The sequence below is a fragment of the Euprymna scolopes genome, chromosome 45 (assembly GCF_053919585.1).
Source record: "Euprymna scolopes isolate OS-2025 chromosome 45, ASM5391958v1, whole genome shotgun sequence".
NCBI lineage: Eukaryota > Metazoa > Mollusca > Cephalopoda > Sepiida > Sepiolidae > Euprymna > Euprymna scolopes.
The window spans coordinates 55,952,110-55,980,104 of NC_136526.1; the positions used below are offsets into that span (position 1 = coordinate 55,952,110).

The 27,995-nt window shown below is 32.5% G+C and overlaps 1 protein-coding gene across 2 annotated transcripts; it reads left to right on the top strand.

Annotated features, from left to right (window-relative positions):
- LOC145269704 (uncharacterized) lies at window positions 1-27,986 on the top strand. 2 transcript variants are annotated; one of them, XM_080125428.1, is made up of 3 exons: window positions 1-158; window positions 16,676-16,973; window positions 19,186-19,363. In XM_080125428.1, exons 1-3 carry the CDS (start codon window positions 128-130, stop codon window positions 19,226-19,228), a joined length of 372 nt encoding a protein of 123 aa, XP_079981554.1. In that variant the 5' UTR covers window positions 1-127; the 3' UTR covers window positions 19,229-19,363. The 2 variants fall into 2 exon arrangements, 1 of the variants encoding a protein (XP_079981554.1); XR_013865179.1 differs by lacking the exon at window positions 16,676-16,973 and having other exon boundaries at window positions 19,186-27,986.
- Window positions 27,987-27,995: the final 9 nt, after the last annotated feature.

The window sequence follows — 27,995 nt, forward strand, 5'->3', positions numbered from 1 at the left end:
TATTATATATTTATTTATTTTTTGAAATGTCTGCGAAGTTGGGGTCACCATTTTGAATTTTGACTGCGGACCTGTTTAACGCGCTACAACACTACATTTACAAATCTTTCTATTGTGTTGTTATTTAATGCCGACCAAACAAAAAAGATTGGATAAAAGTAAGTATAATGTTATTGTATTTTAAAGAAAAAAATGTTATTTTTTTAATACGTTTTTGTTTTGTTAACTTTCTAAAGGTTCCATGTTTTGTTCTCTGAAACTCGATTTTGAAATAAGAAATGCCAGTATATTTGTTTTCGTAGATCGCCAATGACATGATGTTGAGATTAGATGTGAACATAAATGTTTTAATATATTAATATTAAATTTCATGGCTATCCAGCATATTAACTGATTTTAATCAGCAGAAGCTTTGGATGAAGCTAAAAAAGACGGTGATAACCTGATTCTAGCCCCCTTGATCAACGAAGTAACACATTTTCACAAAAGTTAATGAATGTTTAACAGTTCCAAAAAATATGTGATGTTTATTCAAATTGGCACTTATGGCTGCTAGTAAAATTAATGAAAATACGGGAAAGTCTGTATAATGCACGCACCAGCACCAGTCACGGAACTATTCCCAAAATCGCGTAATTTGTTGAAGTAGTTTTTTTTTTTAATTCAAGAAAATCCAATTTTATCCCGTGTCGATAGGGAGGAAGGGCGAGGATAGTAAAATCACGGGCAGGAAACCGATGTTTTTCTTGGGGTGGGGATAATATCGGGGGGGGGGAACAAACAAAAAACAACAACAACCCTAAAGCGAAGCGGAAGCGTACGATTTAAAAACAAAAAAATAATTTATTAATATAACATGTATTAAAAAAAATTTTTTTCATATTATAAAATTTTTAAATAATGAAATCATTTTTTTTAAGTCATTTTTTATAAAAGTTAAAAAAATTGAACAATATTAAAATGGCTTCACTTAACGATAAAAAAAAACGGTAAATTTATTTTTCGAAAACAAAAACAACTACTTGATCAAGTTTTGTGATTTTTGAAATATACTATCTCCATTCCGTGACAGGCAAACGTTTTGGTGCTTATGCACTTATATTACCATGCTATTTTTCAAAATAGTATTTTCAAGTTAAATTCAAGTTTACACAATATTTTTTTTTATTAAATTCTTATGTGGAACTACAGAATAGTTACTACACACCCTCCCTTTCCTATGTTAAGAATGGCTTTCGAAAAATGTTATTATTTCACCATGGTAACATAAGTATATAAGTACCAAATTTTTTCTTCGTTTTTTTGTTCATCACCATAAGTGCCAATCTGAATAAGCACCAAATATAAATATTTTCACAGAAAGTAATGAATGAAAACGTTATAGATTGCACTGGTTTTCACGTTCATTAACGGAAAGTAATTATGAGTTATCTCCCTTGTTCATTCAGCCTATTTTATGGCATTGTAACTTGCATTTTAACCATAAAATTTAACAGATGTACAAGCAGACAGAGATTTATATGGTAACTAAAAGACGTTATTTTAAATTCGAACATAATTGACCAATATACAGATAGAATACTAGGGAGGGGCGCCCGGCTTTGTCCGGTCATAAATTACACTAAAAGATATTTTAATTTGCCCAGATTTTGTATATATTATTTTAGAATCATGATTTTCAAAGTAAAAAAAAAAAAGTTTTTGGGTGCCATCAGTTAGAATTGAAACAGAAATAAAAACTGTAGGATTCAAAGCTAGTGACGTTACCACTGTACCAACATGACACGCATATGAACTGATTAAAAAAAAACTAACGTGAATGTACAAAATGTATAACGATTTTTTTTCAATTTTTACCCCTGAAAAAATATTTTAACCGGCGAAAGACCCATAAAAGTAGGCTCCATAAAAATCCAATCATTTAAGGCCCCTAGTACCACTCTTCGACTTCTAGTTTCGGGAGAGATAGAGTTTGAAAATATAGAGACAGACAGACGGACATTAAAATAGGACGATACTCAGTTCGTTACACTTAAATTTGAAATAGCATCTAAATCTAATACATAACTCTGTGAATACTTGGCAGATAGCAGCGATTAGGTTGGCTTTGGTTTTGTGGGAGGTCATGTTGGTGATGTTTTCAACATATGATCAAACAAAGTAGTCCAGTGGCTTCAGGTCTGGGAGGAAGAGAGGTCAGTGAGAGAAGGGTACTCCCTCTGATGCCAAGTCTGGGTCTCTTTGGACTTGTGGGCTGGGGCTGAGGGTCTTCCAGCGGCCACCTAATTACATCAGAGGATCACCACACTTGCAGTACGTTTCGGTGCACTGTGGTGTTGATTTTCAAGCCAACTTCGGATTTGCATTTTGAGGGTGCTGGCAATGGTCCTGTTCTCATAATTTGGATAAGTAGAGAACACAATTTGTAAAGCGGTGCAATCTCGCGCATTGAACATTGTGTCACTTTCAAACATAACAGAAGACTCCTATGGCTCTTGGGATTTCTACCCAACTGGTCAATTAGTAGATGGTCTGCAACCAAAAAGAAAAAAAATTTTATCAAACAGAAATGGAATCATGTCATCTTTTCAATTTTATCATTCCACCTTGGATGTTTTTCCATATGGAAGGTAGCAAGCTCTATTACTCTCTCATATTTATCTACTCCCATATAACTCAGCAAAACAATCATTTTCAAATAGCAACATACAATTTAGGCAGTTATTTTCCTTTTTTCTCTGAGTCTTTTATTTGATGAATACTCTGAAATGTTTATTTTTTGTTGTGTTCAATTCTATTAAATTTGAAATACTATTCAGGTATCATTATTATTCAACCTCTATTCATAATTGCTTACAGATTACATTACACATCTATTATATAAAGGGCAAAGTGGACACTAGCATTTGTGTATGTTCACGAAAGGATTTTTGCATTGGTTAGATTCTGTGAGAAGGTTTCACATATTTCCAAGATTGTAATATCTTGCATTCGCAAATGGACATCCTTTCTTTCCTTTTTTTTTTTTTTTTTTTTTTTTTGATCGAATTAAAAAAAATTTCCACTATGCTGTCATCTCCGGTGTTTGTTTGTCTTTTTCGTATAAATAAAGCAAAACTATTCAGATGCAAACGCCTGGCCTTCGGGCCGGGTAATATCTGTTCTGCAATTGGTTCTTGGTCAATGTAGGGGAAACCCTTCATACTAAAACAATTACTATTTATTTGGATACTGTCCGAGTGCCCTCTTTTTGGGGGAGCTGGTCCCCCCCACATTAAAAACAAACTTGTGTCTAATTTACTTTTGTGGGAGGTTTAAAAGCAACATAGTCTAACTATCCTTTGCACATAATCCTGTATCCCTTCTAAGCTATCCTGTTTCACATTTGCTAATTCAACTATGTGTTTGTTAAGGTTTGTGACAATTCCATACTAGTCTTCTAAGGACCTCTTCAATTTCGCCCATGTTAAATTTTCATTGCTTAACAGGAGTCTATTTATGAATTGCCCAACCAGGCCTTTTGTGGTTAGGACAGCTATCTGACATTTTCCTCATCCACTGCTCCAGCCATTCTAAAGTACAACTCTACATCATCCATCCACCACCTCTAGCCACCGTTCCTTGTATTTTCCAACAACACTATTTTCCTTACAAGGGATTCCCCTCTTATCGATCTTGTAACTTACCTCACTACCGTTTTCAATTCTGAGGTAAGAGCCTAGAAAAATTTAAAAATATTTGCTACTTTATTATGACAATTGTATGCTACTGACAAAAGAACAAGATAACAATACAACTCAAAATCAAATTTCTGCAATTCATTTTTTGTTTATGATTGACTACGTTAAATTTGGATGCTTTAGACTATTCCCAAATTAGTCAAGACTGTATTCACAGAATATCTGAATAATGGAATACATACAGAATACAGATTTCACTTATTCTAATTCTGGAATAGCTGTTACCATTAATGAACAGATCTATCGATTATTAATGAGAGTTTTCGTCAAATTCTTAACAAACACTTTGACCTTTAACTATACCTATTACCAATTTCTTTCAAGCTTTTTTTTTTACATGGTAGTCACCACTTATCAAGGCCCGGAAACCACTCGGGGATAAGGGTTATTGCATGTACAGTAATCAATGGGATAATATCGTTGTAACCGTAAGTAATGGAGATTTGATAAAGTGTCTTACTTAAGGGGGCGGTTTATCAGGAATTTGTATATGTTGGACTTGAGGACATCCAAATTGTAGTCAGGTGGGAAGCAGGCAAACGGAAGAGAGTTACACAGGCGTGCACTTCTAAGAAAGAAGCTTTGTTCATGGAATCTATGTTTTGATTTAGAGACAGATAAAGAGTGGGGAAAATTATTGACAATGGTTTCAGCTAGACAGGTGTTTTTCATAAAAAATTGGTGAGAGGGGACCAGAGATTGGAGCTCAGACGAGCACTTGCCATGGAAATAACGATAAAACAAAGACAGGCTCGCAACGTCTCTTCTGTGGAAGAGAGATTGCAGGGAAGAGAAAAGAGCATCCCCCACTAAGCCACGAATTCTATTTTGTACTCTGTCAATGCAGGATAGGCTGTTTTTAGCAGCTCCTGCCAAGATGTGGCAGCAGTACTCCATCCTTGGACGTACTTGGCTTTTATATAGATAGAGAATTGCATCAGCAGTGAGATATCTTCTAGAGTGATAGAAGGATCCCACCATTTTTCCAGCGACCTTGGCAACAGATTTGATATATGTGTTCCATTTCAGGTCAGGAGTAAAGGTCAATCCCAGATGCTTGTCAAAACATGGAGCCTCCCCTAGACGAGAGCCATCCATTTCAATTGATGCCAGATGGGGATCAGAGCGTTGATGATGTAAAAATAGGAGCTTGGTTTTAGATGCATTAAATTTTGCCTTCCACTGACTATGGGAGTACAAATATCTATTCATTTGCATAGTGGAATCATATGAAAGTATTTTCAAAACTATTTTCATTAGGACTTAATGTTCTACCTTATCATTTTTCATAACTTTTGAATATATTACTAAATTCGACATAACTATTTGCTGATGATACAATGCTCTATAATATGCATGAGGGAAGAACAGATGTACATTGTGAAATATTTTTGACCCCTGATGGGGGGTATGATACCAATGATTTCGATGATCATTTTTATAACCACAAGTCATGGTGAACAACAAATGAAAAGCTTCTAAAGTTACTATAAAAATTGTCAAATTTTGGATTCAAGCAGTTCGCCGCCATCTTTGTTACTGACAATTACACTCAGGATCTGATCTGAACTGCACTGATTCTACACCGCCATCTTTGTTACTGGCAATTACACTCAGGATCGTACTACACTGTGTCTTCACCACCATCTGTGTTCAACATAATGTCTCAACACTTAATATACATAAATCTAAGACAATGGCAGAATTGTTAGAAAATGACTTCCAGACTATAGTGGAATGGGGCCGCAAATGAATGGCAACATTTAATGCTAGTAAAACTAAACTGCTCTCCTTTAATAATTACAAGACACCTCTCCAACCCCCTATATCCATTCCATGACAAATAGCACCCTACCTAAGAATTCTACCTTCAAACTCCTTGGCCTAACATTTGCGGGCAATATGAACTCCTTGGCCTTATATTTGCGGGCAATATAAACTGGAAAAAATACATAGAGGACATTGCAAAGACTGCTGCAAAAAAGTGGGTTCCCTCTATAGAAAACTACTCATGCCTGAGAGTATGCTGTACCTTTACAAGGCCACCATTCGCCCATGTCACATCTGGGATGGTGCATCCTCTTAGATAAAGTCCAAAACAAAGTTGTCCCATTTTATCAACTAAGATCCAACCCCTGTATCATCTCTGCAATGCTGCATCACTGTACCTGTTTTACAAATATTTTAATGGAATGTGTTCTGGAATGGAATGTGTTCTGATGAACTCGTTTCACTTGTACCCCCTCAATGTACATATCCCCAGCAAACCTGCTTAGCAATAAGATCTCAGCCCTTCACTGTTGTTGTCCTTAAATACCAGAAAGCTTCCCATTCTAATAGTTTCTTTCCTCAAACAGCTGGAGTTTGGAATTCCCTTCCGGCTGCCTGCTTCCCTGGCTGTATTGATATGCCGAAGTTTAAATGTAACATAAACAAACATCGTGTTAATCTTTCCTAGACATGGTCCCAAATAGTAGCCCCTTACATCCAAGTGGAAATATGCTTTGTAAGGGGTGAACATGAATAAAAAAAAGAAAACAATTCAGTTGATATAATTGGCTTTACTTGAAATACCAATCAGTTCTTGAATTTTGCCATTATAACACAGAACCAAGTGTGCTTATGTAGAAAGGCACCGTCATATTTAAAAAAAAAAGTAGTATTTTCAAGTTAAATTCAATTTTACAGTATCTTTTGTTTATTAAATTGTTAGGTGAAAGTACATAGTTACAAAACGCCCTCACCCTCTCATATTAAGAATGGCTTTCTAAATAATAACGGTATTATTGCAGTATGGTAACATAAGTGCATAGTTACCATCATTTTTTATTAACTAATTAAAATACAGAATAGTCATAAAAAACCCTCCCTTCCCCCGTGTTAAGAATCGGTTTCTAAATAATAGCGTTATTTCAGCATGGTACCTTCTCTGCATAAGTACCAAAAATAATTCATAATATTTTTTATATTGCATGGCACCATTGTAATTGTGCATATGTAACTCTTCATTTAGTGGAACCATATAAAAGCATTTCATAAATATTACAAAATAAAAAGATTGTCCTAGTGAAGTCAATCTATATATCTATAAATATAAAAGCGAAAATGTATGTATGTATGTATGTATGTATGTTTGCTTGCTTTTTGTGTATGTCTGTAAAAGGTTTTTTTCCGAGAAGCGATCAGTCATCTTACAACTGCTTAAAACTTTTTATATTACATCTAAATCATAATATCTATGAGTTAACAGTGGAGGTCGCCTGTCTATTTAATTTGCTCAACTTAAAAAAGATTCAACATTTTTCGCTCGCCGCATGTGGATTAGGCTTTTTCGTATAATAAAAGCGATATGCTGGAAATGTCCAAATGCAATCAGATTTGATCAATGTGGAGTTTTTCCTTATATCAGACAATAGCTATTCAATTTGGACAATCCCCTTTTTATTAGGATCTGGTTTCCCCCCAGCATCTTGGGGAAACAAAAAAAAATAAAAAAGCATTCCGGCAGTAAATAAAATACTACCTCGCAGTCAAAGTTGACCTCACTAAGTAATTAAAAACGGGCACCTGCTAATTCTAAATAGTTAAATAAATTCAAATGTGTTTCCGTTAGTGTTTTGTGGTGGCCCAGTGGTTAACGTCGCATGTTTTTTTTCACACTTTAATTATCAACTTTGCCTCAAGTGTTCGGGTTTGATCTTTCATACTTACCTACCAAAATTCTTTTTTTATTTTACCCCCCCCTCCAACACAAACACACGGGTGTTTTGATTTACCCAAAACCACACACACCTCCAAACACCCGGGCTAGTATATATATAAAAGGCAAAATGTGTGTTAGTGCATGTGTGTGTGTGTGTGTGTATTTTTTGTATGTCCAGCAAAGGCTTTTTTTTGGGGGGGGCACTCAGACGGGAGTCACTGTTTCTTAGAACTTTTTATATGCTACGTAGATTGTAATATCTCCAATTTATGAAGTGAGATCATGTGTATCTTTAATTTGGGCGACTTTTACACACTATTTTTGCGATATTTTTGGGTCTACGTGTGTTTCTTTGGCTTTTCCGTATAAAAAAGTGAAACTGTGAAAGCGGATTTGCAAGACATCCAGAAAGCAATAAGGTTTGATCAATGCGGGGGAAACCCCTTATATCAGACAATTGATATTCATTTCGACACTCTCTTTTTATGGGGAGCTGTTTTTTTTTTTCCCCGAACATCTTCAGGAAACAAAACCAAAGAAACTACCACACAGCCAAAGTTGGGGAAACAAAGCAAAAAAAAAATGCCTCGCGGCAAAAGTGAAATTTTGCGGATTTCATTTTGACTGCATTAAATTTCTGCAATTTCTGTCGATTCACTTCATCTGTTCTCATTCCCCTACCTTCGTAGCATCGAGGTAAATCATCATGCTTTATTTTTTGCTTTTGCCTCAAGGATTCGGGTGCAAGCCTACATCCCTCTCCAAAACTTTATTTTTCCACACACCCGGGCAATGCCAGGTACCCCGGCTAGTAGAAAATAAATGTCCAAAAGATGAAATTAACAAATAAAGCAAATTTACGCAATTGATAAAACGGTAACTTTTTCACCAATAAAAATAATAAGACACTTGTGAGAATTAACTTAAGAAAACCCTCTTTAAATAAACCCTGGCCAAATATTCAACCTAACATTGTATTTGTAGCCCAAATAAGATTTCAGTATGTCTCACCCATACTGGAATGGTGCACCGTCTCCAAATGTTGCTACCTCATGTAATAGCATGAGGCTGGATACCCCACCAGACTAGATGAATTTTTGTCCTAGAATCTGGTAAGCACAAGAGACCAGAAGAAATATATACAACTAGCCTGGGTGCCCAGAATTGCCCGGGTGTTTGGAGGTGTGTCTTGAGCAAAAAAAAAAAAAGTGGTAGTAGGCAGGCAGGCTCAAATCCATACATCAAAGGAGGAAAAGAACATGAAAAAAAAACTTGATGTCTTTGCTGTTGCATCCATCACCAAACCAGAAGTAGCAAAGGTTTAAATTAAGGCTAGTTAATCAAACAGAGGGAATGACTTTCAAAAATATTGGTGAAAAAAAGTGACCCCTCCTTGTAGAAAAGTACCCAGTTGAAGGTGAAGGAATTAATGTTTTTGGCCAATTTTTCAATATTTTTCGTCCGAGGGGTCGAGGTTTAAAACGATACTGATCTCATGAAAATCTGTTGCCTCTGTCGAAAATTTTAGGCAGATATACATATATACCTACATTCAAACAGACAGGTGAGATTTATATTATAGATAACATATTGAAATGGTCAGTTGAGGAAAGGAAAAATTGTTCTCAATGTCTTTACTAACTCCGTGTTTGAGATGTAAAGGAAAACTTTAATGGAATACTCAAACCTCTGTGCATCTCATGCAGAGATCAAGTGTTTGCCCCAAAATATATTGTATAGTTTGTACATGTAAATATTTGATTATAGTTTGTACATGTAAATATTTGATTATAGTTTGTACATATAAATATTTGAATATAGTTTGTACATATAAATATTTGAATATAGTTTGTACATATAAATATTTGTATATAGTTTGTACATATAAATATTTGTATATAGTTTGTACATATAAATATTTGTATATAGTTTGTACATATAAATATTTGTATATAGTTTGTACATATAAATATTTGTATATAGTTTGTACATATAAATATTTGAATATAGTTTGTATATATAAATACTTGTATATAGTTTGTACATATACATATCTGTATATAGTTTGTACATATACATATCTGTATATAGTTTGTACATATACATATCTGTATATAGTTTGTACATATACATATCTGTATATAGTTTGTACATATAAATATCTGTATATTGTTTGTACATATAAATATTTGTGTATTTGTATATAGTTTGTATTTATACATATCTGTATATAGTTTGTACGTATATCTGTGTATATATTGTATGGATAAATATTTGTATATAGATTGTATGTATAAATATTTGTATATAGATTGTATGTATAAATATCTGTATATAGATTGTACATATAAATATCTGTATATAGATTGTACCTTTAAATATCTGTATATAGATTGTACCTTTAAATATCTGTATATAGATTGTACCTTTAAATATCTGTATATAGATTGTACATATAAATATCTGTATATAGATTGTACGTATATCTGTATATAGATTGTACATATAAATATCTGTATATAAATTGTACGTATAAATATATATATATAGAATGTACATATAAATATCTGTATATAAATTGTATGCATAAATATTTGTATATAGATTGTACGTATGAATATTTGGTTATAGATTGTATGTATAAATATCTGTATATAGATTGTACGTATAAATATCTGTATATAGATTGTACGTATATATATCTGTATATAGATTGTATGCATAAATATCTGCATATAGATTGTACGTATAAATATCTATATAAATTGTACATATAAATATCTATAAATTGTACATATAAATATCTATATATAGATTGTACATATAAATATATGTATATAGATTGTACGTATAAATATCTGTATATAGATTGTACGTATAAATATTTTTTATATAGATTGTACGTATGAATATTTGTATATAGATTGTACGTATGAATATTTGTATATAGATTGTACGTATGAATATTTGTATATAGATTGTACGTATGAATATTTGTATATAGATTGTACGTATGAATATCTGTATATAGATTGTACGTATGAATATCTGTATATAGATTGTACGTATGAATATCTGTATATAGATTGCACGTATGAATATCTGTATATAGATCGTACGTATGAATATCTGTGCATAGATTGTACGTATAAATATCTGTATATAGATTGTACGTATAAATATCTGTGCATAGATTGTATGTATAAATATTTTTATATAGATTTTTATGTATAACTATTTTATATAGATTGTATGTATAAATATTTTAGATTGTACGTATAAATTTTTATGTCAGTTGTATGTATAAATATTTGTATATCGATGGTACATATAAATATTTGTATATCAATGGTACGTATAAATATTTGTATATCAATTGTATGTATAAATATTTCTATATAGATTGTATAAATATTTCTGTATAGATTGTATAAATATTTCTATAAAGATTGTACATATAAATACTTGTATATAGATTGTTTAAATGTTTGTATATAGTTTGTACATATTAATATTTCTATAAAGATTGTGCATATAAATATATTGTATTAATTTAATATATAAAAGCCTAAAGTTCTGTGTTTCTCCATATTTTCAAACTCTATCCTCTGAAACTGAAAGTTGCAGATTGGCGCTAGTGGCCTCAAATGATTGGATTTTTTATGGATCATTCTTTTATGGTCTTTAGTTTTAACAAGATAAAGACCATAAAAGAATGATCCGTAAAAAATTCAATTATGAATCAAAGTTTAAAAAATGTTATACATTTTGTAAATTCATCTTGGTTTATTTTTAATTTTTAATCAGTTGATACTGGTGCAACCAGATCAGGCTGTCAGAAGATGATTGCGTGACTCAAATGTACATTAACACCTTTTGTTTTTGTCTTTTCCTTTAACTACTTGCACAATTAAATCGTGTTCTGCAAAGTTAAAAAAAAATCTATGGCCCTGCCCTCCCCCTCCCTCTTTTCTTTCTCCACCCTCACTTTTCCACTGGCTTCTTAATTTAAAACACACCATTCAAAAATATTATGAACCCTCTACCTTGCAGAGCTAAATCATATGCTATTGGACCAGGAATCAAAACAACAAAATTCATTAAAAATCTATGCGTTTATCCACACCTATTTTACAAAATCCGTAAACCAGAACCTAAGAATAAATATAGAAATGTGTAAACAACTTGAAGTATATATTTTTTTTCTCTTGCCCTGTTTATAGTGCGCCAGAATAAGCCAACTGCACTTCTGCAGAGGGTAAAAGTCCCTCAATGGGCAACCAGTTAGCCAGAGGTTGCTGCCCATAATGCTTTCGAACATGATCCTGGTAATTGAGCTGTCCTAGATGTGGGTCCATAGCAACATGTTACTTCGGCTCTTACTTGGCTAGACAAGCCGTCGGAGAGGCCTGATCTGACCAATCTGCCAGTCACCCCAAGCCTTAATACTTACATAAAACCAACCTACTTTAGACAAAATAAACCATCAGACACCTTCGAAAATTGTCTGAGTTTTAATCACAAACAAAAGATAGAGCATAAGTATCATAAGGCAGTGGCAAGGGTCAATCTACTAGTATGGAAAAGCTGCAACATGGAGGGACTACTCTGAAGTTTTTATTAAAAAAATGGTCAAGGAAATAAAACCTGAAATGCTAACAGTCCTTAGTAGTGAGAGTATACCTTGCTTTTATCCATGGGAAAATAGTGCAAAAAGGTTTCCTCTCCCTAACATCCCCCACTGATGGGCACCAAAGCAGGTAGGGAGTAAGGAAGATGAAGCAGAAAAATTATTAATTGCATCCAACAAAAAAAAAAGACCCCACATCGATTCCAGCACAAAATACTCATACGGACACAGAATCAGAACCAAACAACAAAACCAACGATAAAATATTTCCAAGATTCATTGTTTTTGAGTCAATAGAGAGCAACACTCCAATCACTAAATTATCCCCATTCACCATAGAAAAATATATTAGATCTGTAACAAAAGCTACATCAATCAAAACATTAAGGAACAATACACTCCTTATAAAAGTATCCAATAAACTCTTAGCAACTGCACTCTTAGAGCAAAGCAACATGCACAACCTTAAAATAAAACCTTATCTTAACACCACCTTGAACTCTTCAAAGGCTGTGATAAAAGCTCAGAACTCTCACTTTATTTGCCAGATGAAATTAAAAGTAACTTAAAATAACAAGGTGTCATAGACGTCCAAAGAATAACAATAAAAAAAATAACCAAATGATTCCAACAAACATCTACATTCTAAACTTCAAACCTCCTACTGAAATAAAAATCGGGTATTTAATAGAAAAAGTAGAAGTTTATGTACCAAACCCTTTGCAATGTCACAACTATAATAAATTTGGCCATTACAAAGACAGCTGCACCAGATGACCGAGATGTAGAAACTGTGGCTAAATGGGAGAACACATTAACTGTGAAATGCAATTAAAATGTGCAAACTGTAAACAAAAACATGCAACTGACTCAAAAGAATGTGAAGTTTGGAAGAAAGGAAAAACAAATAACTACAAACACACCAAAAATCGATCATATCCAGAAGCAAGAAGATTAGTTGAGAGAACATCAGATTCACCAACAAATGCAAATATAACTAAAATGACAAATAACTATATTTCAAGACAAGAAATGACACAAAACAATCTGATTGAATTGATGAAAGAATTAAGATTGCTAGTAAAAACATTAAAGGAACATTTATCTAGATTAACTAAATGGGACCTAAAGGAAAATCGCCAATCCCAGAATGATGAGACTGAAAATACTACAAATCAAACAAAACAACAGCAGATGAAAAATTACCCAATACCACTACCAAACCCAAGCATCTTTCACCCACTAAAACAAAACCTCTTCAGAAAATTCAGCATAACAAACAGAAAACAGAAATGATGCTGGTTGAGAATAAAAACAAATTCAAACTAATCGAAACCAAAAGCCAAGAAATATATTCAAAACAGAAAATCAAGAAGCCCAAATAAAAACAAACTTAAAAGCCTGGAGATTGAAAAATTTCATCAATGCTCCCAATCTAGATCCAAACCAGAAATAACACCAAATGAAGTACCAGACCAAAAACCTAAAACAATACAACAAATGGAAGTGGATGAACTTTCACAAACACCTACAAGACCTTTCCAGAGGCAAGAAAGATAATAAAAAGCACCAAAAATATGCAGAGTAATAATAATCAGACAATATAATTCAGTGGAATTGTCATGGTTTAAAGGCAAACCTAAATGAACTCCCCATTCTACTCAAAAAACTACTCCCAGTAATAGTCTGTCTCCAAGAAACCTTTATGAAATCAGATGACAACATAAAGTTAAAAAAACTATAATCAATATAGCCATATACATGATACTGGATTCAGAGCCTCTGGAGGTACATCACTTCTTATTAGAAACTAGCCTGGGTGCCTGGCGTTGCCCGGGTGTTTGAAGGTGCGTGTTGAACTAAAAAAATTTGGTAGTAGGCAGGCAGGCTCGGACTTGTACCGTGAAGGAGGAAAAGAATGTGAAAAAAAAGTGACGTCTTTGCTTTTGCGTTTATCACCAAACCAGTTTAAATTAAGGCTAGTCAATTGAAAAGAGATGATTTTCGAAAATATTAGCAAAAAACGACCCCTCCCTGTAGAAAAGTACCCAGTTGAGAGTGAAGGAATTAATGCTTTTAGCCAATTTTTGGGTATTTGAGGACCGAAGGGTTGAGCTTCAAAATGATACCAATCTCATAAAAATCTGTCACCTCTGTTAAAAGTTTTAGGCAGAGATACAAACATACCTGCATACATACATTTAAAATTAATATTAGAAACGCATGGTAAGAGTCATGGAGCTCCTGTACTAAAAACAAACTATCAAATCAAGGAAACCATAGATAAACAGAAACCAAATAAAAGAATGACCAGAAAGGAGGAAGTTATATCAACAAGACTCCACATAGATCATATCTTTATAACACACTTTTGCGGGCTCTAAAAAGAAACGCTATTTTTCATACCCTGCCAGTAACCATATACAGTTTATATTAACAAGATGTGAAGACCTGAAAACAAACCTACTAAATCTATATAACAAAAAAACTGCAAAGGACACTTCTACTCATATAGACCCAACTACCCTCCTCAAATATCTGAAGATAACAGGGTTACTCAACAAAATTAAAAAAAAAACAGTACCTTATCTAACTATATAAGCAGATACACACATAAAACATATAACCTTTAACAAAAAAAAAAACAGTACCTTATCTAACTATATAAGCAGATACACACATAAAACATATAACCTTTAACAAAAAAAAAACAGTACCTTATCTAACTATATAAGCAGATACACACATAAAACATATAACCTTTAACAAAAAAAAAAAAACAGTACCTTATCTAACTATATAAGCAGATACACACATAAAACATATAACCTTTAACAAAAAAAAAACAGTACCTTATCTAACTATATAAGCAGATACACACATAAAACATATAACCTTTAACAAAATTAAAAAAAAAACAGTACCTTATCTAACTATATAAGCAGATACACACATAAAACATATAACCTTTAACAAAAAAAAAAAAACAGTACCTTATCTAACTATATAAGCAGATACACACATAAAACATATAACCTTTAACAAAAAAAAAAACAGTACCTTATCTAACTATATAAGCAGATGCACACATAAAACATATAACCTTTAACAAAAAAAAAAAAACAGTACCTTATCTAACTATATAAGCAGATACACACATAAAACATATAACCTTTAACAAAAAAAAACAGTACCTTATCTAACTATATAAGCAGATACACACATAAAACATATAACCTTTAACAAAAAAAAACAGTACCTTATCTAACTATATAAGCAGATACACACATAAAACATATAACCTTTAACAAAAAAAAAACAGTACCTTATCTAACTATATAAGCAGATACACACATAAAACATATAACCTTTAACAAAAAAAAAAAACAGTACCTTATCTAACTATATAAGCAGATACACACATAAAACATATAACCTTTAACAAAAAAAAAAGACTCCAGCATTAAATGACTACTAAGGTCGATATGCCACAAAACTAATCCATCAAGCAATCATAATCAGTTAATATGTGTGTCACGTTGGTAAAGTCATAACATCACCAGCTTTGAATGCTGCAGTTTTGCTTTTGGTTTCGATTCTAGCTAATAGCACCTAAATACTTTTGTTTACTTTTAAAATCATGACTCTAAAATAACATATATGAAATCTGGACAAATTAAAATATCATATTTAAGCGGATTTTACGCCCGGGTAAAACCAGTCTCCCCCCCCCCGCTAATCTAATTTATAAAGCTCACTGTCTGTCTGTCTGTCTGTCTCCATATTTTCAAACTCTATCTCTTCCAAAACTAAAATTTGCAGGGCCTCAAATGATTGGATTTTTATGAACCATTTTTTAAGGGCCCTCAGCCGGTTGAAATAGTTTATAAGGAGTAAAAAATGGTCCAAAATTAAAAAACATTGTACATTCATCTTAGTTTATTTTTAGTCAGTTTGTAGGCGTGTTACATTGGTACAGTGGTAACGTCACCAACCTTGAATGCTACAGTTTTGCTTTCAGTTTCGATGATGGCACCCAAATACTTTTTTTTTTTTTTTTGAAATCACAACTCTATAATAATATATACTGAAATTTGGGCAAATAAAAATATATTTAAGTGTATTTTACGATCGGGCAAAGCTGGGCATCCCCTTCCCTGTTACAAATATATTGTATATGGATTGTATATACACTGCGTATTAAATTATTAACGAGTTTACATTTTTTTAAATATTTAAGGAACGAGTGAATAAAAATCCATGAAACCTTGAGGAAGTGCTTACAATACTATTCAGTTACTCCAATCAGAAAATAAAAGTATTTAAAGCAGTATGAAACCATGGTAGAAAACAGGAATATCTGTTGATTTCAGTATGTCGAGTTATTAATGAGGTGGGGAAAAAAAAAACAATATACCCATAACTTGCTTATTGAAATAATTTTCAAACATTAAATGAACTAGGGAAAATGCTTAGAACACAAGAACTGCATAGAAATTTCTACATTGACATAATTTGTAGGGGATATGCGATCTTTTTTATGAATGACTTGTAAAAGAGGCTGGTCGACAGAATTAGTCAAATTTGTGTTTTCATCAACAGTTATTCCTCGCGATACCTCTTGGAGAGCATCCCACAACTCATCTTTGCTCTTAAATTGGCATCCACTTGCATATGGACATCGCTTCATGATACTCCAAAGGTTCTCAATTGGGTTCAAATCTGGTGAATTCGCAGGCCACTTCATCTTGCATAGCTCAGAGAACCCCAGTTGCAAATACTCTTTGCTTTTGTTTGCTGCATGTGAGGAAGCATTATCCTGCATAATGATAATGGTTCTTCTGAACATCAACCTTTGCTTCTTCAGCCATGGTTCAAAGTGCTCCTTCAGAAAAGCTAGGTAAGCATTTGACGTCATTTTTACGCTTTCTAAGACTCTCCTTGGGCCAACTAAAGTACCTCCGATAATCCCAGCCAAAATCATTATCCCACGACCACCTTGTTGGCACCTTAAACGCTGATGACGATGTCGTCCATCTAGGACCTATCTCTTGCTCCAGCCATCTGGGCCATCAAGAGTGACACGCACTTCATCCGTGAACAAAACGTTGGAAAAATCTGTTTTCATGTTGTCCTCTATCAATCGGTTTTGTTTGTGATGTTGCTTTCATGGCGGCTTTGTCACAGGCTTAACAGACTGTGCCACTTCTTTCAGAAGATGACATCGAGTACTTTTTTAGACATTCTTCAATCCGGCTTGGTCAAAGACTTCTCGACTTGTCTGGCCAGGGTTCTTAACAACATTACATTTAATTTGGAGTAGAGAACGGTGTGAAACAATTCTAGATTTACTTTTATCAGCTCTCTTACGTAGGGTCCTTGACAAAGTTCTTCACAGTTTGATGGTACCTTCTTATCATTTTCGATATTTCGATGGTAGTTTTACCTTTTGCTAGCTGTTCTGTAATAGTACGCTTTTCAGAACAAATCAAACCACCTTTACGACCCATTCTATTGATGAAACAAACTGCCTAGTTAATAATTTGACACACCTCAAATACCATGAATTCAGCAATTACGATGGCAAGTTGTTTACATTGCGTGGAACAGTACGAAAATTTCACAGTACGCGCAGCTCAGCATTGCCAACGTTTCCAAAGCTTTTGATATGAAACTACCGGTAAGTTTCTGAAACTGGTAAAAAAATGTTATCTCGCTAATAATTGGACATGCAGTGTATAAATATATTTTATATATAAATATATTGGATATATATTGCATATAGAAATATTTAGGATATATTATATATACATTGTGTATATAAATATTTTGGATGTATTGTGTATACATTGCATAAATTCTATTTATGAGTAGATTGGATATATCTTGTGTGTATATATATATATATATGTATATATATATATATATATATATATATATATATATACTCGTTTTTTTTTATATTCAAAAGTAATGGACTAATGAATTCAACGAGGTTGTTAGATAGTGCTCAATAAAAAGAGCTGATAATACTTGTTTATTGTTATATAAACATGCTCACATCCCGCTGCTACAAATAGCCACTTGTTTCAATCAAACAACAGATATCATCAGGCAGCGACTTGACTATTCAAAAGTTCAATGAATAATCTATAGATTATAGAATTATATGAATAATCTATAGATTATAGATTATTCATTGAACTTTTGAATAGTCAAGTCGCTGCCTGATGATATCTGTTGTTTGATTGAAACAAGTGGCTATTTGTAGCAGCGGGATGTGAGCATGTTTATATAACAATAAACAAGTATTATATATATATATATATATATATATATATATGTATTCCATATAGATAATTTATAATTAAAAATCGGTTTCATGAGGAAGAACAAACAAATCAATAAATTCTATGATCGTTTCGGAAACAATGTTTTTATTGAGATAGACAATGAGTCTTGGACAATAATTTTATCATATAGTTTTTTGAAACAGTCTTCTCATCCGCAAAAATATTGGGTGTTTTTTTAAAGACACCAAAAATAAAACTAGCATTTTTAGGTAAGACAGATGTATCTTTTAATGGGTCGTCTTCTAAAAGTCGTATCATCGTTAAAGCTTATATACTGAGTGTCCAAAAAGTCACTGAATATATATGTATTGCATATAGATAATTTATAATCAAAAATTAAAAATCATAATTTTTTGAAACAAAGTCTCCTCATCAACAAAAATATTGGGTGGGTTTTTTAAAGACACGAAAATTTGTTTAAAAAAATATATGATAAAATTATTGTCCAAGACTTATTGTCTATCTCAATAAAATCATTGTTTCCGAAACGATCGTACAATTTATTGATTTGTTTGTTCTTCCTTATGGAACCGATTTTTAATTTTAATTTTTAATTATGTATTGCATATCTAAATATAGACTTCTGTCCATACTTATAAAATACCTAAATAGCTATTTATATGAGTTTCTTTCTTAACAAATACATATTTGTATACTGAGATGAGAAAACCATAGTTTTCATTTTCTCATGATTTCCTCATTTTCATTTAATATTTTATTTGTAGATTTTACTAACAAACATCTCTTATCAATTTGCAGAGACAGTCGAAAGATAGAGAGCTGTATTGGAATATTCAAATAAAGATCCAGTGTTCGAATCCAGGACGTGTACCCCTTTGTTTTCTATGAACTTTGATGAAGCAAAAAGTGAAAAACCTGTTTCATGTAAGTGGTGTTACTCCACTAGACTAGATGAATAAAACAGAAATTTTTTTTCTTTAAGATTTGAAAAGTAATGATTCTTAAATGTAAAAGTATTCCAGTTTCATCCTCAAGAAGTGGTTCTTGATCTATAAGAACTAAGTGAACTAAACAACTAACAAGTAATATAGTGTAGAAACAAGCAAAAGGCACTTCTTATTACTGTACGATTGATTTCTGAAAATTTTGACTGAATGAACCCGAAATAAAAAAACTTTGTGGATCACTAATTTTAGAAAAATTTTCAATCTTTTCAAATAAACTGAAATAAAAAGGAAAAAACTACAAATTATAGCATTATTACACGGACCATTACAATCTTAGATCTGTTTGGTCTCTGAAATAACAGATGACTGTTTGGCAGGAAACGGCTCTCTTGATTTCTTAGAATTTGGACCGGATAAACCCGAAACAAAAATCTTTGGGAATCACCGATATTAGGAAGATTCTCAATCTCTTCAAATTAAAATAAAATGAAATACTAATAAATAAAATACTAAAAGGAGAAAAATACAAGTCATAGCACTTACAGGGACACTTAGACTCTTAGATCTCTTGGTTGGGTGTCTGAAATCACAGGCGAATGTTTAGCAGGAAAGGGCTCTCTTGATTTCTGCAAGCTTCAAATATAAAATGAAACAAAAAAACGAAAAACCTTATCCTTGTAAAAAGTGTGAATCATCGTTTGCGAACAAATACAGACTGACGCGACACATGAAAATCCACACAAATGACAGACCATTTCCTTGCAAAATGTGTGGTTCATCCTTTCCAACAGCTTATAAGTTAAAAAGACACACAAACATCCACATTGGTGATGAGACATATTCTTGTAATGTGTGCGGTGTGGCATTTTCCAAAAGTGTGACGTTCAAAAAACACATTCGCTTGCATACTGAAGAGAAACCAAAAGTTTGTCCGTCCGAATTTTCATTTAAACACAAGTTAAAAGACCACGTGGATAAGATACACACGGAAGATGCTGAAAGCAAGCCTTTCACATGTGACATGTGCAGCTCAACATTTGCACGGAAATCTAACTTTACAGTTCATATGCGGTCACATGCCATAGAGAAACAGGTTTGCAGCGTGTGTGACGCTGTGTTCACTGGGAAGTCCAACCTCAAGGTACATATGCGTAGCCATATTGGAAATAAAGACAGAGGGAAGCCCCATTTTTGTTTAGACTGTGACACTGCATTCGCATGTCGAGCGACGTTATTGACACACATGAATATACACACAGGTGAAACGATAACCGAATAATGAAATGGGAACATACGGGACCCGAAGAATGACTTAACGAGAACATGGTCTCTCTGGAAGGAGAAATTGGTCCAATGAAAAAGGTTTAAGAAAATACTTAGCGATGATCCCTGGATGATCAAACTATATGAAAATAAGTATGGAAGCTCTAAAAGGGACAGATTCTATCCTGTACAGAGTGTAGCAGCAAGTCATGGGGACATATACCAGAAAAAAACACTATGACTGGGAAACAGTTATTATTGACATAGTGATATGGGAGAAAAGAGAGGAAGTAGCAACCATAGTTTGTGCCTAATGCAGGAGAAAATAACAACATGCATACTGTGAAATGATAACCAAATACTGAAATGTGAATATACAGAATATTAAGAATGACTTAACAACAAGGATGCCTTGATGGAAATATGTAGAGCAGCTCTAAAAGGGACATCATCTATCCTTTAACAAGTTTAGCAGCATTCGTGGAAACATATACCAAAAAAAAAAAAACAGCTGGGAATAAGTTATACTTAATCCACTATGACTGGTAGAAAATATGCACAGGTTAAACTTTAACCAAATAATGAACATCTGAATATACGGAAGCTCAAGAATGATTTAACAACATGTCCGCTGAAAGAAATAAGCATCCTTTTGGAAGGGGAAATTTGTTCTACTGAAAAAATTTTAAGAATATACTCCGATATGATCTCTTAACAACCAAACTGTATAGGAATAAGCTTGGCAATGAGTTTAGCAACATCCTTGGAACATATACCAAAAAAAAAAAAACATAAAAACATCTTGAAAACAGCTATTAAACTTGACATAATATGGGACGAGAGAAAGTATCAACCATAGTTGAAGTCAACGTACCTAAGTGAAACAATAATCAAATAATGAAATGTCAATATATGGGACCTCAAGAATGACTTAACAACAACATGGTCTCTGAAAGAAGTAAACATCCTTGTGGAAGGAGAAATAGATCTAATGAAACACAAGTTTAAGAAAATACTTAGAGACGATCTCTGAATGGAAACAAGGATAGCAACTATCTGTTAATGAATTTAATAGCAAGTCCTGTGAACATATACCAGAAAAAACAGTTGGAAATAAGTTATGCATCATCCCCTATGACTATCATTTCTACAGCTAGAATACAGTTAATATACCTGAGATGGTGATGTGGGACAAGAGGAGGAAAGTAGCAACCATGGTTGAAGTCTATGTACCTAATGATGCTAGCTTCAACAGAGTAAACAAGGGAGCAAATAACAAAATACACACAGGTGAAACAATAACCAAATAATGAAACAAGAATACACGAGACCTTAAGAAGGACTTAACGACAACATGGTTCCTGTAGAAGAGGAAATTGGTCTAATGAAAAAGGTTTAAGAAAATACTTAGATGCAATCTCTGGCTGGCTAAACTATGGAAATAAGGATATCAACTCTAAAAGGGAGAGCATCTATCCTTTAACAGCAATCCTGGGAACGTGTACCAGAAAAAAACAGCCAATTTCTAAAGCTACATACTTAGAAAACGGCTATTAAGCGTGACATAGTGATATGGGAGTGGAGAGAGAAAGTAGCAACGCTAGTACCTAACAAGGCTTAAACAGATTTGAAAGAGAGAAAATAACAAAATTACCAGGGTCTTATGCAGCAAAATGAAACCAGAAAAATATAAAAACAAGCTCGTGGTATGTGTGATTGATATGTTCACAGGGAAGTCTAACCAAATATCAGAACCTCAAAAATGACTTAAAAACAACTGAAAGAAATAAACATCCTTGTCGTATGGGAAACTAGTCTGATGGAAAAAGGTTTAAAAATAACAAAAATGTATAGAAGTAAGGCTAGTTGCTCTAAAAATCACAGCATCAATCTTTAAAGAAGGTTGGTTAGACTATAAAAAAGGTTTCTTAGAGTGCCTGGAACAGTGAGTGAATGCTGACCATCCATTAGAATGCCCCATCCACAGAAAATGATAAAAAAATTGAAAAAAAAAGAATTGAGATGAAAGTCTCATTTTTTTGTTTAGACTGCATTTTCATGTAGTAAATGTTTATGACACAGATAACCAAATATAAAGACCTCAAATAAGAGGGGCATTCTATGTGTTTTATTTTGCCTGACTAGATCAGAGGGGATTGCAAAGTGCATTGTTATAATAACTGAACTTATGCATCCATGACTTAATAGTTTCCTCTCTATCTCTATGTTGCAGATATTGATGGTGTGAGACTCTAAGAAAGCAATGCCTGTCATGGACATGCGTCATTGAATTATTCCATGCAGAAAAATTTGAACTGATCAATATTCATTGGCACCTGTTAAACATCTTCAAAGCCGATGCAGTTAATTTCAGCAGTTAGGAGAAGGGTTTGTTGATTTCAGAGTAGTGACAGCGATGTGAGTGACAAATTATGCTCTGGACTTTTACAACAGAGGCATCAAAAGAGGCTGGCAAAAGTGCATTGAGAATGGTGGTTACTATATAGAAAAATAAATTCTGAAGTATAAGCGGTTGCTCATTTTAATAGTCCTGTCTTCGTAACTCTTCAACGTTTTAGTTTTTGAGTTTAAAAAAAATAGGAGGCTTTACTGTGGAAGTAAAGATCTATAAAAGAGTGTGGCAGCAAGTCCTGGGAATATGTACCAGAAACATCAGTTATACATCAGCCCTAAAAAGCACAACATCCATAAATGACGCCTCTGATACAAATATCGATCATAGAGAAATAAAATGCCTGCTCTAAAAGGGGTCTAGTTGATTCCCTTAAACCAGTGTTTCCGAACCTTTTTTTGGCAAACGTACCCCTAGAACACTCAGATACCTTCTACCACCCCTCCACATGCATCCTTACATAATAATAGTAGTAGTGGTGGTAGTGGTAGTACATAAAGTAAAAAAAAAAAATAGAATATTCATATATAGTTTATTCAACAAAATTCTACATTGTTAATCGAATGGGAAGAACAGTAACAACTATGAATCAAGTAGGTCAATTAATAAATCATAGCATTGCTAATACCATAATCAATAAAATAAAAATCAGACTAATAATCATAGAAATGCTGATCGCATGGGTAGAACTAACAACTATAAATCAAGTGGGTCAATTGCTAATACAATAATCAATAAAATAAAAATCAATAATAATCATAGAAATCACCGATCAATGTGTAGATTGTTGATGATCAACAAGCTTTGGGATGTTTGGTTCCATATGTGATAGAAAAAGTCTTTGATCACCATGTTTCACCATATCCATTCGGTTTCTATTTTTGGTCAGAATATTGTTTATGGTGCTAAATCCTTTCTCCATGAAATATGATGATGGGAAGGCAATAAAAAAAATAGCTTCGCTTCATTCCACAATAATGGAAACTTAGCAACCACATTTCATTCATACCTTGTTTTTCAATGATTATTTTCACTTTTTCATAACATTGTAATTCAATGATAATTTCTTGCAAATAAACTTTTTGTTTTTCTCATTTACACATAAATAGATTTTTTCCCCAGTCAGAAACGCTCACTTCAATCATGTCTTGATATCTTTTCTTAAAATTATCATTCACTTGTTATAAGTGCCCATAATAGACATTTAAACTATCATCTGTACATTCAATCCTTTTTATTTTCACTTTGTTATCACGCAATGATAATTTCTTGCAAATAAACTTTTTTGTTTTTCTACTTTACACATAAATGAATTTATATTCCCCAATCAGGAATGCTTACTTGAAATAAATTACTAGTCTTGAAATCTTTTCATAAAATTATCATTCGCTTGTTGTAAGTGTCCGTAATAGACATTTAAACTATCATTCATACATTGTTTTTTTTTTATTTTGTCATCACACAATGATAATTTCTTGCAAATGAACTTTTTTGTTTTTCTACTTTACACATAAATGGATTTATTACCCAGTCAGGAATGCTTACTTCAATTAAGTCTTGAAATTACCGCCCTTAAAGGATCCCAGGGACCTTCTATACTATAAATTTGGCCATCGCCCACCTGAAGTCTCTTAAAACTCTCCTAGTAGGCAGTATGGACCCTGTTCAGAAACCCTGCTTCAAACTAAATGAATTGAAATTAAAAATATAAAAACATAATTTGGTAAGCTTGTGACATATCGTTTTCAGACAGATCAAAATCTAAAATGAACTTGCTGACCCTTTATTCAATTGTAGTCTGGGTTAAATTTACAGTGGAATATTTACAAAGGAAGAGAGGAATGTACATTGGGGGAGGAGGGTATTGTCTATCCTTTTCCTTTGGGTTTCGCTTTAAGTGCACTTTGTTTCGATTGTTATTCTCCATTTTCTTGTAGTAAATGTTAATGACGCACATAACCAAGAATGAATAAAACGATATCGTTCCTAAAAGAAATGATCATCATTATCGTACGGGAACCTGGTCTTATGAGAAAAGTTTTAAGAAAATATTTAAATATGAGCTGCGTTCTAAAATACTTCCGTCTTCAAAGCTCTTCAACGTTTTAGTTTTTGAGTAAAAAAAATAAGCCTTACTTTTGAAACCCTTGTCTAATCACGAGATGAGTATTTTTCCATCATTGGATCTTACTTTAAATGTACTTTATAAAAAACTTATTCCTTTTATATATACCGTGTTTGAATATATGGTTAAGTGGCAGTTTTACTCATTTAGAACTGCTTCACCGCTCACTCATTTTTCAACCAAATTTCAAACAATTATAAGTTTATTGATCACCTTCTCAGCTATATTGTGAAAAAAGTTTTTCAATTTGCGTTCAGTAAAACAAAATTATGATGAATTTATTAGTGTTCAAAATCGTAATAAAATGTGAGGTGAGCGACATTTTCTTTGACTGCTTTCCATAGCAAGCATGTTGCTTCAGCGACTACTGTTGCTACCAATTCCCCGCTTGCACGAAAAGAGAAGTAACAAGTGAAACAGAATGAAAGGGAGATAATTGGAGAGATTTTACTGAAAGCAGACAAATGCCATACATTGTTAGTACATATGTGTATGTTGTGTTTATGGAAGCCAAAAAGTAAGACTGAAATTAAACAAAAAACAAGTTATTTTACTGGAAAAATTATGGATAACAATAGAAAGATGCGAGCATGAAAACTAATATGGTTAAGCTTAAACATGGAAAAGTAAAGGACTAGTTGTTAAAAGTGGAAAAGAAAAGGACAAAATATTATAACTTTAAATATTGCAGCATTAAAAAAATTTTTTTTAATTCAATTTATGACATTATATAATTAATTCCTAAAGCTGCAATATTTTAAGTTATAAGTTTATTATATTTTTTACATTATTATTTCAACACGGTACCAAAAATACATAAGTACCGTGTTTTCTTTTTTTATATATAGTATTATTTATTTAATTAATAAGGGTATACATACATTTAGTTGGTGGATAAAAAGGGACTTTTTTTATATACCAAGGTATTTCGAAGCCTAATGCTTCTCATCAGAAGAGTAGAGAAAATGCTAGGTAACATTCATTTTCCACCCTTATTCTCTCATATATATATATATATATGAGATAAGGGTCGAAAATATATATATATATTATTCGATATTTTACATGTATTTTATTTATTATACTTGGACCAGGTGGAATATCTATGTTGTTATTTTGAGGAAAATAGTTACAAAACACCCTCCCCATGTTTAGAATGGCTTTCAAAATAACGTTATTATTTTAGCATAGTGGCAAAAGTGCTGAGTACCAAAATTTCCTTTGAATTTATTTTAGCTTCAGAATAAAATAATCCCAAAATGATTTGTATACTGTAAATCGAAACAACCGAATCCTCTGATTCGACTCACCCACCGTGGGCAGAGAACTATTTCCTACTCCAAAAAGCTGTAAAATAATTGATGACACCTTAGTCACTCGAAGTTTGTGGCTTTATACTTTACCAAAAAATATGTAAAAAGGAAAAGACGTTCAGACATTTTCAGCATTTTTTTATTTTGCTGTAAAAGCATTTGCAAATATACAAACTTTAATATGAAATACCCGAATCATCATTCGCAAAATCTAAATGATAATTGTTCAATATAATGAAATATGTTCAACACAAAACTAAAAATTTGAATGTTATTGTATGAATATATACATGTACTATAGGGTGAAGTTAAAAGTTTTTTTTCTTGTTATGCATCGAGAAAGCTGTTAACAGGTGTCATTAGCAATAATATGAAGTTTGGCTGTAAAATTTTTACTTTGGAGGCCAAACCTTTAGTTTTATATTTTTACATGCATGTATATTATATAATTATGTATATGTATATTTCTTACAGTATGCATCGTTATTATTATTATTATTATTATTATTATTATTATTATTAACAGCAACAACAATAATAATACCCTCCCCCTATCAATGTTCAATGTTGATAACGATAAAACAGACTGAAAACAAAAATTAATGAAAATGAAAGTCCTTAACAAGAATTATATTTTCCTTGTAAATGTAATTTTAATCTTATCAACTGCCAATGTAAATATAATTTCCGAAGACAAGATTCCTTATGTGAGTCTAAGTAATGATGTTATTAAAAGAAAATAAAAAAAGATGTAATTTACTTAATGAAAACTGAATAAAATAATAAGACGAATCATGTATTTTGAAAAAAAATTATCTTGTAAACAATTAAAAATTGGCTGCCAAACGGAGTTCAAAGCATTAAAGGTTTTGGCAGCACCAGTTGCAGATGGCATGTTGCTATCTATCAGCAACGATCAGAAGTACCTTTTGAGATTGTGCTTTTTGGTATGAAATGGTGCTTCACAGTTATCTGAAGATGATCTGAAACATATCAGTCATGCAGAACCTGGAATAATACATCATGCCAGATGAATAACACGGACAAACAGAATACTAAGACTTTATATGTCTTTGTAGCCGCCATCTGAAAATCTTCTCTTGATGGTAGAGTACATTGTTAAAGTATATGCGCCAATCATTTCCTGGGAACCCTAAACATAAACTACCAAAACAAATTGGCACTAATGTTTTTTTTTATGTACTATAACAACTTTTTGGACCCATAACTATGTACTGTAACAACTTTTTATAACAACTTATACATTATAACAACTTTTAGGACCCATAATAATAACGAATCTTAGAAGAACGGTTTGTATTTTTTTTTCATGCCAACCTAACATACACATGCATATAAGATTGTAATCAAAGATCATGTAGTGGATTAAATAAATGTAAAAATATTCTTGGATAAAATTTCCGTGTTTCACCACAAAAGAAAAAAATAAGATTAAAAAGACAAAAAGAAAAAGTGACATGTTCAATTGTTCATATTCATGATTGCTTAAAATGAAATTGAATAAAATTTTTTAAAAACGAAATATT

Coding starts and splice junctions, on each gene's coding strand:
- LOC145269704 (XM_080125428.1), top strand. CDS start 128: ATGCCGACCAAACAAAAAAGATTGGATAAAA. Junction 159..16,675: donor ACAAAAAAGATTGGATAAAA/GTAAGTATAATG, acceptor TTTCATCAACAG/TTATTCCTCGCGATACCTCT. Junction 16,974..19,185: donor TGCTCCTTCAGAAAAGCTAG/GTAAGCATTTGA, acceptor ATCAATTTGCAG/AGACAGTCGAAAGATAGAGA.